Genomic DNA, 16,249 nt, shown 5'->3' on the forward strand with positions numbered 1-16,249 from the left:
TTTCACAACGTCTTAGGATCTGAGTTATCGCCGATAGAAATGGTGTTCTGAAATGTGAACTTTATTCAATTAACAAACTTTAGGTTTTTTAGTGAAGGAACAATATATACTTGAAATTACTATAAATTTAATGTTAAATAAAAAACTTTGTTTTGAAATTTAGTTTGATTTTTTCGGTAATAGAAAACAGAGAACAATGAACTGAATAAAGTAGTAAATATCTGTCTGTCTGTTTTTTCTGGTGTTTCATGAACCCGTTTCGATACAGAACTAAATGTTTGTTGAGGTTAGTTTCTATAGAATATATTTCGAATGTTAACAATTCAAAAAAAATATTCTAGAAGAAATATTAATATTCAGCCCTGAGATTTTTCTTGTATCTGTACTCACATTCTTGTTATCGATATTTGATCAATAAGCCAGCTGTTTATATTGTAGGTTGTTTTAAGTTTGTCAGTAATCAATCCTCCGTAACTTTATTCCATACTGTAGCTGTGTCTAGATGTTACAGTTTCTTCCTGGTTCCACTCATTAATACAGTGTCCATAGTTTCCACAATCCCTTTACAAACCTCGATAACGTCAACTAATTACAGACTAAACGCTAAACGAGCAGCGGAAACTTTCTCAACATGTTTTATAGAATTATTGTTGTTCTATAATCATCATTGGTTTAGCTTTCACGTGGTCTACATGTTGTTGAAATTAGTTGAAGCTTTACCCAGCTCTCGAACAGGTCAAGTTTCGGATTTCATCTTATATGTTTGACAGGCCTTTAAGATGTGAATCAATATGTATATTGTGAATTAGCGGTAACTCTTTTATAGTCAATAGTTCTTGCCCGTAGGGAAATTCTTATATTTAACAGATTTCCTGTATATTTAGTTTTACTTGTTAAATTATAGAATAATGTAATTCATTGGAATCTAGTAGAACAAGTTCTAGACAATCTAAGATATCCACTATTCTTTAATTTAATTACGTCAGTTCGATAACCGAAACCGATTTATATTTCATTCAGGACATACTATTGAAAAGGTAAGTTCATCTTTACAGATAAAATAATCAAGTTACTGGTGTCTTAATTTTGCAAATATAAAATTATTCTATTTTTGCATAGTTCAGGATCACATACATTATGGAACCTTGTATATATTTCAGCATAACTTTCTCTGTCATTTCCACAGTTAGAGCTAACGAATGGTTTAAGTATACAATCCTAAATAATTTGAATCTTCTATCTGTTGCTTTCAAAGGTATCTTTATGAACCCTTATTGTGAATCCTTTACTGCGGCTGTCTTTACTTCACTTTATGTACAATAATTTCATCTGACAGTTTATGTAATTCACTTGTACGAATAAACCATGAACTCACCTTTCTGTCTCCAGCTATTTACAATACTTGTACTATCGTAAATAACTCAGTCACACTATTTTCAATTTTAAATGATAATTGTTGATAATTATTCTGAATTCTGGCCCGGCATGGCCGAGCGTGTTAAGACGTGCGACTCGTAATTCGAGGGTCGCGGGTTCGCATCCCAGTTGCGTTAAATATGCTCGCCCTTTCAGCCGTGGGGGCGTTATAATGTGACGGTCAATCCCACTATGCGTTGGTAAAAGAGTAGCCCAAGAGTTAGCGGTGGGTGGTGATGACTAGCTGCCTTCCCTCTAGTCTTACACTGCAAAATTAGGGACGGCTAAAGTTTCTCCTCCTGGTTGGGGGTTGTGCAGTGGGCTAACAATCTACTCACTTAAAAAAACAGCCTGTTAATGAATCCGCAAGCGATTGCGGCCCTATGTTCCTTCACGGAATCGAGAGGCATAATAATAATAATAATAAATAAATTCTGAATTCTAGAATTGAAAACAAACATTTTAGTTTTTGCTTTTTGAGGCTCAGATAGTCTTATTTTGGTAGGTATCAAAGTGGTAGTAATGTTTACTAGGGCTTAATGATACATTTTTAATTTCCTTCTCATGTAATTCAAGTGTCTGGTTTAATTAATTCATTATAATCACATGTTAAATTAAACATTTCTATAGATACTTGTTTTGATGTTCTGTTCTCTTCTTTAATTCACGTAAATTATCTGTGGTTGCAAAATTTCAAAATATTTCCACCAGCGTCTATTAAACCACGTTTTGGAGTTCGATCGGAAATCGGAAAGCTATCTTTAATATTCTCTAAATCTAATAACAAATATTCTATCTTAACAGGATATTGTTTATCTTAGGTATTATAATTTTTAATTAATATTTCCTATAATATCATTACTGAACATAAGATAGCTGTTCCGGAATTTGTCACATGAAATTGACACTGTCATCGAAACTAATATGACCACTCTCGTAAAACGATTTCTCGAACAATATTAGTTCTTCTCGTAATCAAACTACTAATCGAATGTACTGTGGAAACGGTATATTTTCAGCAATTATCCATTTATCTCACGATAATATAAAATTTCCTTCTTCAATAAAAAATCATGACCGTCTTCCTCTAGTGGTACAATACTCACATTCTTTACCGCCATGTTTACACTCATCTATATAATAATTACTGTTGTAAACCTGCAGTTATGTCAACTGCTAAAACATATAAATCTTATAATCACAGACACATATTTATATAACTCATACAGTAATGTCTATATACATCCTGTATTGTCTACGTAATTCTAATTACAGCGATGCATTTAATTTTATATATTGTTAAAAGCTCGTAGTACACCACTAGTTTCGTCACTAAAGCTGACATTAACTCTATTAATGTCGTTTTTATCCTAGGTACAGCTACTTGTCGGTTGAAATTCACTCGTCTTTTTTGTAGGGGTAAGGATCACTTCTGGTTGAGTTGATACATGACCACGTCATGTAATGTTATAGTCATGGGTTACAGTATCAGCTTACGTCGGTGTAGGTGTTCTTCACATGCTATCCTTGGGTACATGGACTTTGACGAAACTAGACAGGCTATACGTGGAGTAATCTATGTCAACAATTTCATCACCTGATATACGGCATTAACGTTCTCTAACTTTTAATTTTCTATCTCGGCTTCACTTATCTCTTCATCGTCATAAGATAAATCTAGTTTATTCGAGGAATCAGATTCAACCTCAATATTTTTTTTGTCAATCATCTAGTTTTCATCACTCATATATTCGTTCTGATAGGGGTCCTTTCCTTCAGTTTCTTTAATCTTTTTAACACGTACCAGTTTGCTTATATCTTTCTTCAGAAACATAATGATAAAAAATGTTCAGCATGGTAAACGAAATAATAAATTGAACTAAGTAAGAGTTTGTTCTCTTCCTGATTTGTAAACAATTTTTATGTGATAGAAAAAAATGAATATTAATTTTGAGCTCTGTTTATCAAATGATGGAAAATCTATTTATAAAACCAAAATAACTTGTATGGAATATAAGTTATTAGGCCTAGATAATATTGCAAAAGATCTTAGGAACAGTATTAAAAACTCCTTATGCAATGATATTATTGGGTCACACTATCACGTGACATTAACAGATCAGTTTTAAAACGGAATTAGCCAATTCTCAAAATTAAGATTATGGGATATGAAGTAAGATTGGCTACAATAAAATCTTTCTTTCATAATATAGCTTATTTATTAGATACCATGACATCTAACGACCTATTTTTATTTTACCAAATCAAAGCAGTAGCTATCAACCTAATAAAGTTCACAATTGATGCTTTACTACATTTACGGTCAGAAACCATTATTAGATTTGATTTTATCATAATTTTAAATTAACATCTCATTATTCGAGTGGCATATACTGTTTGAGTAAAACAAGGTGGCGCTATATTGCAGAAACATTTTGACAGGAAACTTGCATCAATCAAATTCAGTTTTTGTAAATTCCAGTCGCAACTGAAATATTTTTATTGATCTACTTTCGTCGTTTCCATTTTAATAGTTATTTGAAACAGTATGGAGGAACGAACTCACTGGCTTTACTTTACGTTAACATTTCCATATTTCCTGCATTTTTACAGTTTTATTGTGATATAGGAAAACAGTATGACATTTTATTGTCGAGTTTAATAAGATTCATCAAAACTGTTAAAAGTCAAACACTTTATTATATTCAGTAGCTTCTGATCTTAATTAGTCAAGTGATTCATATAGCTAATTGAGAATAAGGTTTTTATTTATTAATATCGATAATATCCCATAAGATCTAAGTTATTTCTAAAGAAGATATCAAGCTGATAATGTAGAATAATTACAATAAAAAAGTGAATAAAACGAAAAACTGATAAACATTATAACATAAATATTTACTTCACATGAAACATTAGTGTCAGTTCTATTAATTTCTTAAACTTTGCATTTTCTGTACAGTTCCTCAGAGATTTTCAACAAGTAGAAGGGTTTATCAAAAGAGTACTACAACCACACTATACGTACATAATATGTATTGCTGAAAACGTGTTTCTTTTCAGACCGGGTTATATACGGCAAATATAGCTCAAGGAATACTATTTAAGTTAGCCTTTTGATACATAATAACTTATGGACATTATACATTTAGTATATTACAGACATTATAATAAAAAAAGTTAGTGAAACTAACCTGAAAAAAGAATGGAACATGCCATACGAAGAACACACCAATGTCTCGGAAACATGATAGTGAAGTATTTCAAACATTTGAATTGATTTCAAATCAGTTTATTCATTTTTTAACAACTGTGAAGTTAAACAATTATGTAGATAAAGGAACTTGTTTAACGAGAACGTGAGATGTTAATCATTTTTGCTATACCAACTGGGAAAAAACTCTTATGATATCAATACCTGTCAATAGAAAATAGTCTTCGAAAAGTTTATTTATATTCATGTGTGTGTATGCTTTTATTATAGCGAAGTCACTTGGGCTATCTGTTGAGTCTTACGTATATTCAGATGTTTCTACTGTGAAACATAGAACATTAAGTAATAAGAAATAACTATTGGACGCACCGTGGAACGTATAATTTAAGTAAAATGAGAACTTTACACATAATGACAGAGTTATTTGTTTCTTTTCATTACAATCTTAATTATTTAATGTGAAAACTTTAATTTATTTTCTATTTTATCAATTTATTATTATTTATTTATCTATCTATCATACGTTCCTTTTATGTTTAGATTAGATACAGTTACGTTATGTTATGTAAAACTTTTCTTCTGAGTTTAGGTTAGGCTGCTTTTCATTGACAGGAACTTATTTTATAACAACTTTTTTCCAGTTGGTATATCATGTGTGATTAACAACTCGAGTTCACATTAAATACGATTTTATGCACGTTATAGTTTCAATTAACAGCTGTTTAAGGTTATGTAAACATAACTGGAATCATTGCAAATGTTTAATATACCTAATTATCTTGTTTCCAAGTCATTCATACGTGCTTCGTAAAGTATGTTATGTTGTTCTTTTAAGGTTAGTTTTACTTACTTTATTGATGATAATGTCTGTAATATATATAATTTATAATATTTATACTGTATGTGGTATCAAATGGCTTCGGTAAATATTATTTCACAAACGATGCTTATCGTGTATAAACCTGTCTCAAAATACGTTTATGAGATATGATGTACGATTCGCGACAGTAGAAGCTTTCATTCATAATACAATTTTTTACTAGATACTATGACATCTAACGAACGACCTATATTTATTTTAACAAATGAAAGCAGTGGCTGTCAGACTAATAAAGTTCACAGTTGATGCTTCACCATCAGACTAATTAAACTTCGCTTTTGATACTACCATCTACAGTCAGAAATCATTATTCGATGTGATTTTACCATAATCTTAAATTAAAATATTTTTGGTCAACAGACACATACGTAAAATAAATCATTTTTATTTCCTTTTATATTGTCTGAGTCACACTAGATAGCACTATATTCCTGAAAAATTTTATTGGAAACTTACATTTATTAACTGAAATCCTAATTTCAAAACATTAAAAAAAATTAAACTTAAATTTATAGATTTCTACATTTTTTTTGCAATTCCATTCCCAACATATAATATTTTATTGACCTATTTTCGTCGTTTTCTTTTGAATAAGTTACTGAAACAGCTTTACTTTACTTTAACACTTCCATATTTCCTGCATGGTTACAGTTTTACTATGATGCAGGAAAACAGTTTCATATTTTATTGTTGTATTTAATAAGATTCTTTAAAACTGTTAAAAGTTGTAGGAGACCCTCGCTGGTACAGCAATACGTCTGCAAATATACAATGTTAAAATCAGGGATTCGATTTCCTTCGGTGGACTCAGCAGATATCCCGATATGGCTTTGCTGTAAGAAAGGACTCGTACCCTCAGATAGAGGGACAAAAGTTTGGTTCTTATACGCTAGTTCAGTTAATTATGAAACAAAACTTAAACAAATACGAATAATTTATGTAAATGAAAGATATTTCTGAAAAAAAAAAAGACCCATTCGAAAAATATCTTTTATTCTGTTTCGTTAAACATCCTGGGACAATATACAAAATTTAATTTGGGACGAGTTGATGGGGTGGATGGTTCCTCCGAGAAACGATTTAGCACCTATGGAGGCCGATGAAGATACGATATGGCTCTTAAATATTTACACAGATTACTAGAACATCATGATCTAATCTCGAGGAACATAGAAATTTAAATTCAAATTCAAAACTTCATATTCATCTTTGTTTTCGTGTTACGCTTTAGCTGCCACTTGGGTAGAGAGCTCGACTCCTAATCTGAGAGTCGCGGGTTCGAATCCCCGTCGCACAAATATGCTCACCCTTTCAGCCGTTAGGGCATTATAATGTGACGGTCAATCTCACTATTCGTTGTTAAAAGAGTAGCCCAAGAGTGGGCGGTGGGTGGTTATGAGTATCAGCCTTCTTACATTGCGAAATTATGGACGTCTAGCGCATGTGTGGTTCCTCTAAGAAAAGTCCTAATATTCTATACTTTGTATGTTCTTCTTTTGATAGGAAGTCGTTTTTCTATCATCATAAGAAGATATCTCTCAAAAATCAAACTCAACTTTTAAAACAAAGTGTATGAATTCTGAGTGTGATTTATGTTTTGACGTCAAGTGTTAAGTATGACAGACTTAATTTTTTCGGATATTGCAATAATTTTATTAGAATATGCAGATACTATTACTAAATCAACAGGCCAGTCTAATAAATTGTGGCATGGATGTTTTGAAATGAACCATATGAGAGTATCGTATAATGAACGATATTACTTTAAAGTAATACCTATAATTTTGAGTGTTAGTCTTAATTAAGCCTGTTAAATAAGACTGAGTCTTCACATTTCACGAAATTAAAAGTAAAGGTTTTACTCAGTGCCAACATGTTATTTTGAACGAACTCAAAATTCAAAACAAGTTGTTTAGTTAGATATCAGTTATCACACTTCTACTCAGAACTTTCTAGTACACTCTTTGCCTTTGACATTCTTCTAAACGTCTAAAAGTATTTGACCCTTAAACGCAAACGAGATGTTGAAAACTTCGTGTCTAAAGTAACACCAATAAAGATTGTTTTTAAATGTTTCCAGCGACACTTAAATATAAGCATCAAGTGAATTGATACATAATAAGAGAAACAACGAAACGAAAAATTACTTAAAATCGTCGTCTGGTAATCGGAATCGTTATAATCATGTTTAACAAACGAACAAACCGAAGAAAATTTGAACTAGTTTATAAATCCATTTGAGTATTTTAATATTTTTATTTCTGGGAAACAAACTGAATGCACTAATAAAAAAGTGAAAAACAAAAATATGCCATAATTTACACATTGTTTTCCATATAACCCTAATGTCCGGTGTGCTCAGATTATATTTTAACATCAAACATTTGTACATAATAATTCGTTAGTTACTTTAAGAAAAATTAATATGAGGTCAAGAGGGATGAAACTTTGAGGTCAAAGGTAAAAAATTCTGGTCACACTGACGCAAAATAATATAATAGTTAAATGTGATATGAAGGTTAAACATAGATTATTTTAAGTGTTTTGATATATATGTCTCTGTTTTATTATTGTTACCCGTTTTAAAGATTATACTGATGGATGTTTTTGTCACTGGGAGATTATTCTGGGGTCAAAAAGATTATTTTAATTACCGTATTTTCCGCCTAATAAGCCGAATTTCTGGCCCTAAATTTTGGACCTGATTTTTGGGGGTCGGCTTATTGGCCGATCACTCCTTTCGGAAATTTCTTATTCTTAGGAAATGTTTTTCTTTTGAAAATTACCATAGGCGGTAATTTTGTCCCATCAGCAAAGCACGTTAAGACTACAGTGAAACGTTGTTTCTGGAATTTCATTGGTTACCTAATTACAGTGAGTGGAGCCAATAACGAATGACATATTGATTCCATCTCTGTCTCAATACGACACGTTCTGCTTTACTACAGAACGCCAATGATCACACACAACATGCATGCTGACGCTGAAACGAGACTAAGAAATCATTTTGAAGAAACTTGTCACTTCTTAAAAATGGCTTCGGCTTATTGGGCGGTAATAAGCAAAAACCCTCATTTTCAGAGCTGAAAATTGGCCTCGGCTTATTCGGCGATTCGGCTTATTAACCGGAAAATACGGTAATTATATTTTTGTAGAAGTTAAATATTGATTTTCTTTTGCTTGTTCAAACAGAAGAGAAGTGAATAAAACTGACAGATAAAATATTAAATTCACATGTCTAAGTAAACACTTTCTGGTTTATTTAGAAGTGTCAATTTATTCTTTATTATCCTTTGTCTAATTCCCACCCCAGTGGCACACCGGTATGTCTGCAGACTCACCTCCCTAAAAACCAGTTTTAAATACCTGTAGTTGGCGGAGCACAGACAGACCATTATGTATCTTCCTGCTTAATTCTAAACAACAAATTATTATCAAGCAATACACTGAAGGATTTATTTTGTTCACGTGACTAACGTTGCTGGTTTAACCTTGAACAGGCACTTGTAGTAATGGATATTAAAATGTATGTGTTGGAAACCTGAGAAGGAAAAAAAGGCGGGTAATGTATACTGCAGTGAAATAACAGCAATGACATGATTAAATTTTCATTTGTTTATTTTTAGAAACTTACTAAAAAATCATGTTTGTTTTCTTAAATAGATTTGTCAGAGTGAAAAAGTTGCTCAATGAACGAGTTGATTATCTGAAGGCTTGAAAACCTATTTAAAACTATTTGTATCAATTAGTGCCACCCTTGCGCATTGGAGACTTTTTTTCTTTTTTTTTTCCTCTTTGGGATGTCATAGCTACGTCAACGACTACTTGTTCTAACTACACAACTCAAGAAAACAAGTTGAGACGAAACTGAGATAATTAATTACGCAATTGTAGTGCTTATCTAAGTGAATAAACAAATACTGTTAGCAACACTAGAAAAATGGAAATATTTTCTTATTTCTTCTGAACAATAGGCCCAAAGACATACAATTTAGTTTTCCAATTTTTTTAAAGAAATATTATGGAGCAAATTATGTTTATTTCTTCATGAAGATGTGATCAGCTTATGCTACTTTTGTTTGCCGTTATATGTAAAGTTTTTACATAATATCTACCTGTGTTCCACCTACTGTGGGTTTCGAAGTCTGAATTTTAACGTTATAACCTATCAGAATTGAGCATAAAAACGCTGGGGTATTAATAATCATAACATTAATATAAACAATGAATCTAAAAAAGCTTCATTTTACCCCAAGTAAAACGACCCGACGTAAGTTATTACTTTTACGCTTGTTTTGGTCTTTATTATATTTAATTCTTTAAAATTATTATAAACAAACAATATTATAAAAATGTACCAGTTAGAGACAAACAATAAAAAAGAATCCACCAGTCATAAGCAAACAACAGCAAACAAATCTACTTGTTATAAACAAACAACATAATGCAAATTTACTTGTTATAAACAATGTAATACAAGTCTATTTAACACAAACAAACAATGCAACACAAATCATAAACAAACAATATTAAACAAACCAACTTATTGATCTTTATTTGAAAGGTACTAATACAATGTATAGATGACTTTTGAACACAAGCACAAACAATTGGCTGTCTGCGTTCTGAATTTATTTCAGTTTACTGGACACCTAACAACTGATTACTGTCTTTTACTATCTTGGATACGAAGTTACTATCTCTATCCGTCAGTAAGTACTGACCGTGTCTGGCTGTTATGTTATTAACAAATGCTTCAGGAATCGTTCCCGGTTTTTGATCAGGCAAGCAAGTTATTATTAACTCATCATTATTTTGTTCAGTAATCACATTATCTAAATCACAAATTATTTGGCCACACACTCACGTAACATCAATAGATCCATTTTAATATTTAATTAGCCAATCCTCAAAGTGAATTTATGGGATATGAAGTAGGATTGGTGAAAGTCGAAGCTTTCTTTGATAATACATTTTTTCTATAAGATACCATGACATCTGCCCATCTTTGTTTATTTTTAGAAATGAAAGCAGTGGCGGTAAGACTAAATAAATTCACTGTTGGTGCTTCATCATCATATACAGTCAGAAATCATTATTAGATGTGATTTTATCATGATCTTAAATCAAAATCTCATTGGTCTGCAGGCACATACACAAAAAACGTTTTTTTAAACTGTTTGAGTCACACCAGATGGCACTACATTCCTCAATCTTTGATAAGAAATATTCATCAAAAGAAATCATGATTTCAGAATATTTTAAAAAATCAAAACTTAAGTTTATAGATTTCTCACTTTTAGCAATTCCATTCCCAATAGAAATTATAACTATTGATATATTTTCGTCGTTTCCTTTTCAATAATGAACGGAAACAGTATTGTACAACGAGCTCTTTGGCTTAACTTTACATTAACACTTCCATATTTCCTGCATGGCTACAGATTACCTGCAATATAGAAAAACAGTGTGACATGTTATTGTACAATTTAATGAGATTCATCAAAACAGTTAAAAGTCAAACAGTATTATTATATTCACTAGCTTCTGATCTGGTTAATCAATAAGGTCCAGAATTTTATAAGAAATCTAGCGATACATCCGATACAACATAACTTATATTACAGATATTATAATCAATAAAGATAGTGTATCTATAGTTAAAAGAAGAATAAAACATTCTATACGATTCACGTATCATTTACTCGAAAACAAGATAGTAAAGTGAATTAAACATTTGCATGGATTTCAGATCAGTTTACAGATTTTAATTGAAACAGTAATGAAGAAAGATAAACTTATTTAATGAGAACATGAGCTGTTAATCATACATGCTATACCACCTAAAAAAATGTTATTAAATAAGTATGTGACAATAAAAATTAACGTTCGGAAAGTTTATTTATATTCAGTTGTGTTTGCGTGTTTTTATTATTGTAAAGCCACATCGGTCTCTCTGCTGAATGTTCCGTATATTCAGTTGTCTCTACTGTGAAACATAGAACAATAAAACATTAAGATGTAATTATTGGATGCACCGTATAACGTATAACTTAAATAAAATTGAATAAAAGATAACGTGACTGTACCTAACCTAAACTCGTTTGGAGTGTGACAAACATATAAATAATAATAATGTGTAAAATAAAAAGAAACAAATTAAAGTTTTTTACGCAAAATAATTAAGATTGTAACAAAATTGTATTTTACTCTTGGATGAAGTTATATAAACCCCATCAGGCTTATTCAACACGATATCGTACTTTGAAAATACATCTGTATCAGAAAGAAAACTAAAAACATTTCCATAAAGTTTGTAGCGTTGATTTGTGATTTAAATTCGTTTGTCAATACATCTGAAGAAAAAACCAACTATAAAGTATGACCTTTGTATAATTTAAAAAAAAAGTAAATAATTATCTGAGTTTTCACAGTTTCGTAACTCAGAGTTCTGGCCTTCACAATGATTGCGTGATAACAATACATTATATAAGTTCCTAAATATGAAGAACATTATTAACATAACAAACTAACTTACAGCTGATATCAATGTCTTTTAGCTTGTTGCAGTCTAATGAAGATGAGGCAAGTGGTAAGTGTTTTACAGCTTATTCAGAAAGATACTTATCGGTTAAACTCGAGCACAGCTCACCGGAAACAAATAGTTTTATTTGGAGCATGGTATCATTCCAGTATGAGAAGTGGCAAAATAATATGAGATAAATAGACCAAAATTAATTTCTGTTCATTAGTGACCTGATCTCATTACATTTTTAGTGAAATATAAATTGATAACGTAATTCTTAGAAAGGTATTTAATTTCAGTATAACAGTATTCCCAGTAAAACAATACTGTAAGAAACGCTCTCATCATATAAAACAATAAAATTGTGTTGAAATTCCCACCAAGTTACATAACTTACAAGAGCGGAAAATGTCATAACACCAGTAAAATAATCATTATGTTGACACGATTCACTAAATTAATCAGTCATTTCTATTACAGTTATGAATACAAATTAGGCTAAACGATTTAGACTTAACATGAATAATGCCATTTATTTTTTACTTAATCTGTTCTATGTATGAATATTTCGCAATAAAAGTTGCAAATTTATGGGGAAGTTATAGGATAAGCTAATTTACATCGTACTAGTTTAGGTGTGTTTATGTAACTGTTTGTCTCTGTAAAATAACTTTGGATCTATAGAATTTCCTTAAGATAAAAGCAAGTAACTTGATTGTTTAATGGTCATAGTTTCATTTATTTTTTTACAGAATTTCATTCTACTTTTGGTGATTACGGTCTACACTCTAGGAAGTTACGATGAAAATGAAAGTAACAAAATAACCCGAAACATCCCCAATGGTTATAGTGGTTACGGAGATATAGGGGGAAATAGGAGAGCTCTTGACAAACGTTGGAATAAAAGTGCTTTTGAGAAGAAACTAGGTTTCAGAAATGGTGATGGAAATGGAAAATACAAGAAGAATATGTTTGGAAGAGGCACAAGCTTAGATTTGGGTTTTGATAGTGGCTCTAACTTTAGAGGTGGGTTGGGAAGACGAACACGAAGAGCAAGACAAGCAAATAGCTATCAAAGAATAGGAAGAGAAAGTGCAGTAAGATTGGATAGTGAGCTAAGAATGAATGAGAGTCTACCTTTGGACGAATAAAATCATTCTGGCTGAGAATAATTGGTAAGAGCTCACTTAAGTTTGATGTTCAAGTTAGTATAAATAAGTTAGTACATCAACATTTAAATACGAAAACGTTTCAAAGTTTCACTTTTCTAATAATAAAGTTAATCAATTTAACCACCAGGTCACACCTCTCGGCTCATGTGTCTGAGGATCACTAGTTCAAATCCTTTCGTATAAAACATACTTGCCCTATCTTTGGGGAAAGTGTAGCCGAAGAGTTTCAAAACTCGTGACTAATATTTTATATATTAATGAGAATATTATCACACAAGATAAAAGAATGCACACTCTCTTCTTTTAATAACAATCATACCACATCGTTACTGCTTTGTTAACTTTTTGAAAGAAGCTGCATTGTAAACTTTGTTGATTTTAAAATTGTTGAATATTTAAATAATTTTTAAGTAATGTGTAATGTCTCAGAGCTTAAAATTTTTACCAATTAAAACGTAACGGTATGAAATGAAAAACATAAGGTCATCAGCTCACGTTGTTTATTTAATGAAAAATTACACAGTGGGCTGTCTGAACTTTATATATCACATAGAACCTACACCAGATATTAGCGATTTAAGTCACTGAAGTCATCGTTAAGTCGTTGGGAAAAGAGAGAGAACAGTTGTGTTTGTGCAGCATAAGTAATCTTCGATTTTATTAAAGGGTAAGAATGGAACATTTTAACTTCTACTTTACAATTAGCTGGAAGGAAGGAGGAGGAGATTCATAAATAGAATAGCGTCTGTGATATATTATTTGTTACCCAAGATCCCACTGGTGTATATATATATATATTATCTGTTATAAAAACATTTAATGGAAATTGAACTGATATAAATAGAAAAATTATCTATATATATGTATAGATAAAAGTACAGTGCATATTGAAACCAATTACAACAGTAATCAAATAATTCACAGTTGCCTTCAAAGATCAACTTCCTCAGCATAACAAAGATAAAGTTTGCAGCTATTTGTTATCCTGAATATCACGTACATAGGTAGAAACGTTGTTGTCTACTTCGTTTTAATAAAAATTTTAATACCAGTACTAAACGTCTTGAGATAATATTTGCTTCAAGTGGGTTTCTCGTCATCACGAATAAACTTCCCCAATCCTTGAAAAGTTATTGAAGTTAATTAAATAATTTACATATAAAAACATGGACAATTTTGTCGTTTTAATTTAACTTATATTAAACTTTATATGTGTTTTTATTTTTATAGCTTCTTAGAAACTGGATTATCGCCGAAAGAAATGATGTTGAGATATCTTTTTTTGTTTAACCAACAACCCGTAGGTTATATAGTGAAAGAAAAATATATTGAAATTACTGTAAATTGAATTTTGATATAAATAAATTTTGCATTTAAATTTAGTTTGATTTTTTTGTAATAGAAAATAGAGAACAATAATCTAAATAAAGTAAGAAATAAAGTGTAATTTATGGTTAAAAGAAAACTTTTGTAAATCTGTCTGTCTGTGTTTCGATACAGAATCATATGCTTAATTAGGCTAGTTTCTTATTAGTATATTTGGACAAAATTATTTGAATAACGAAATTAATCAATGGGTTTATTAAAGAAAAACGTCACGTGTAATTTTATAATATTTAGAGTCATTTATTGATTCCACAGCGTAGTTAGTTTCAACTTGTAAACTGAATAAAGTTTCACACATGTAAACATAGTGTTTAGTTTATGATGAACAGTGTTTATCAGCGAAATGTAATAGTTTCGACATCCGTTATAGGAACTAACAGAAATGTGGGAGAAAATGATATTCACTTTGAAGTACCAGAGTGAAACGCATCTTTAATAATTTTGTACCAATAGCTGGTAGCATCATACATTAATCTTTGTTTTTATAATCTAAAATAATTTATTCTTAATATACATGAAAAAACGTTTATAAACATTCTTCATCAAATCTTACATCTTTATTGACTTTTCACTGACAACCAAATTTCACCTTTGTCGCTACAATTAATAAATCTCAGGATCAAACATTTGACCGTGTAGTAAAACAAATATGTCTTCAAGTCGACTTGAAGACATAAGGCGGAAGACTTACGCCCGGCGTGGTCAAACGTGTTAACGCGTGTGACTCGTAATCTAAAAATCGCGAGTTCGCATCCCCTTTGCGCCAAACATGCTTGCTCTTTCAGCCATGGGGGCGTTATAATGTGACGGCCAATCCCACTATTCGTTGGTAAAAGAGTAGCCCAAGAGTTGGCGGTGGGTGGTGATGACCAGCTGCCTTCCCTCTAGTCTTACACTGCTAAATTAGGGACGGTTAGCACAGATAACCCTCGAGTAGCTTTGTGCGAAATTCCAAAACAAACAAACAAAATGGAAGACTTTCAAAACGTCGTCCTCTACACTTGTTTCTCCACAACAGGCAGTTGTCGTCCATTCTACGAAGTTTAGTCATATTTTATAGTTTTCCTCCCATCCATATTTCTGTCTAAGTAATCTAATACAAGTACAATACATCGGAGACATACACAGGTGATGACAAAATATACACAATAAATTTTGTTTCGTGAAATACTAAGAGAAGAATAATCTTATTTTTTGTATTGTCATAATGTAATTCTTTGTGAAAATATGTGGATTAAATACTTATTTAGAACAAACGTTTTGAAACAAAATAAATAAGTTTTATAATGACCATCTTTATAACAGAGAGGAGTTAAAACAAAACAGGTTGAAGTTATGTGATAACTATACACACAACTAAACTAGTCATAGTTTTAGTTTACAGCTAGCCAATTATAAGTTGGTAAACAACGATGTGTGAATGTAAGGAATTCACCTATTGAGTAAACTTGTATTATGTCCCAACCAAGAAAACAAAATCACTTCATTATATGTATATTGTTTAATGTAATCGTTCAAGTATCTAAAACAAAGTTTTTCGTGATTCTTTGTATGTACGGAAAAATAAAATTAGACGCACCTGAATCCTGAGACAAGACTATAAAAAGATTCATGTTTGTAAGACGAGACGATTGTAATAATTTGGGTCATTCAAC

At 31.1% G+C, this 16,249-nt stretch overlaps 1 protein-coding gene and 1 long non-coding RNA gene across 4 annotated transcripts; one reads left to right on the top strand and one right to left on the bottom strand.

The window, feature by feature from the left end:
* The first annotated feature begins 510 nt into the window (after positions 1 to 510).
* Positions 511 to 14,590, top strand: LOC143254192 (uncharacterized). 3 transcript variants are annotated; one of them, XM_076508988.1, is made up of 4 exons: positions 532 to 1,037; positions 12,071 to 12,102; positions 12,789 to 13,211; positions 14,439 to 14,590. In XM_076508988.1, exons 2-3 carry the CDS (start codon positions 12,085 to 12,087, stop codon positions 13,185 to 13,187), a joined length of 417 nt encoding a protein of 138 aa, XP_076365103.1. In that variant the 5' UTR covers positions 532 to 1,037; positions 12,071 to 12,084; the 3' UTR covers positions 13,188 to 13,211; positions 14,439 to 14,590. The 3 variants fall into 3 exon arrangements, 1 of the variants encoding a protein (XP_076365103.1); XR_013030080.1 differs by lacking the exon at positions 12,071 to 12,102 and having other exon boundaries at positions 542 to 1,037; XR_013030081.1 differs by lacking the exons at positions 12,071 to 12,102; positions 12,789 to 13,211; positions 14,439 to 14,590 and adding an exon at positions 2,791 to 3,562 and having other exon boundaries at positions 511 to 1,037.
* LOC143254208 (uncharacterized) lies at positions 10,040 to 12,794 on the bottom strand. The gene is made up of 2 exons (XR_013030093.1): positions 12,049 to 12,794; positions 10,040 to 10,959 (listed from the first exon to the last, which is right to left on the bottom strand). It is a non-coding gene; the product is annotated as an uncharacterized LOC143254208 (long non-coding RNA).
* Positions 14,591 to 16,249: the final 1,659 nt, after the last annotated feature.

Source organism: Tachypleus tridentatus, chromosome 6 (genome assembly GCF_004210375.1).
Source record: "Tachypleus tridentatus isolate NWPU-2018 chromosome 6, ASM421037v1, whole genome shotgun sequence".
Taxonomy (NCBI): domain Eukaryota; kingdom Metazoa; phylum Arthropoda; class Merostomata; order Xiphosura; family Limulidae; genus Tachypleus; species Tachypleus tridentatus.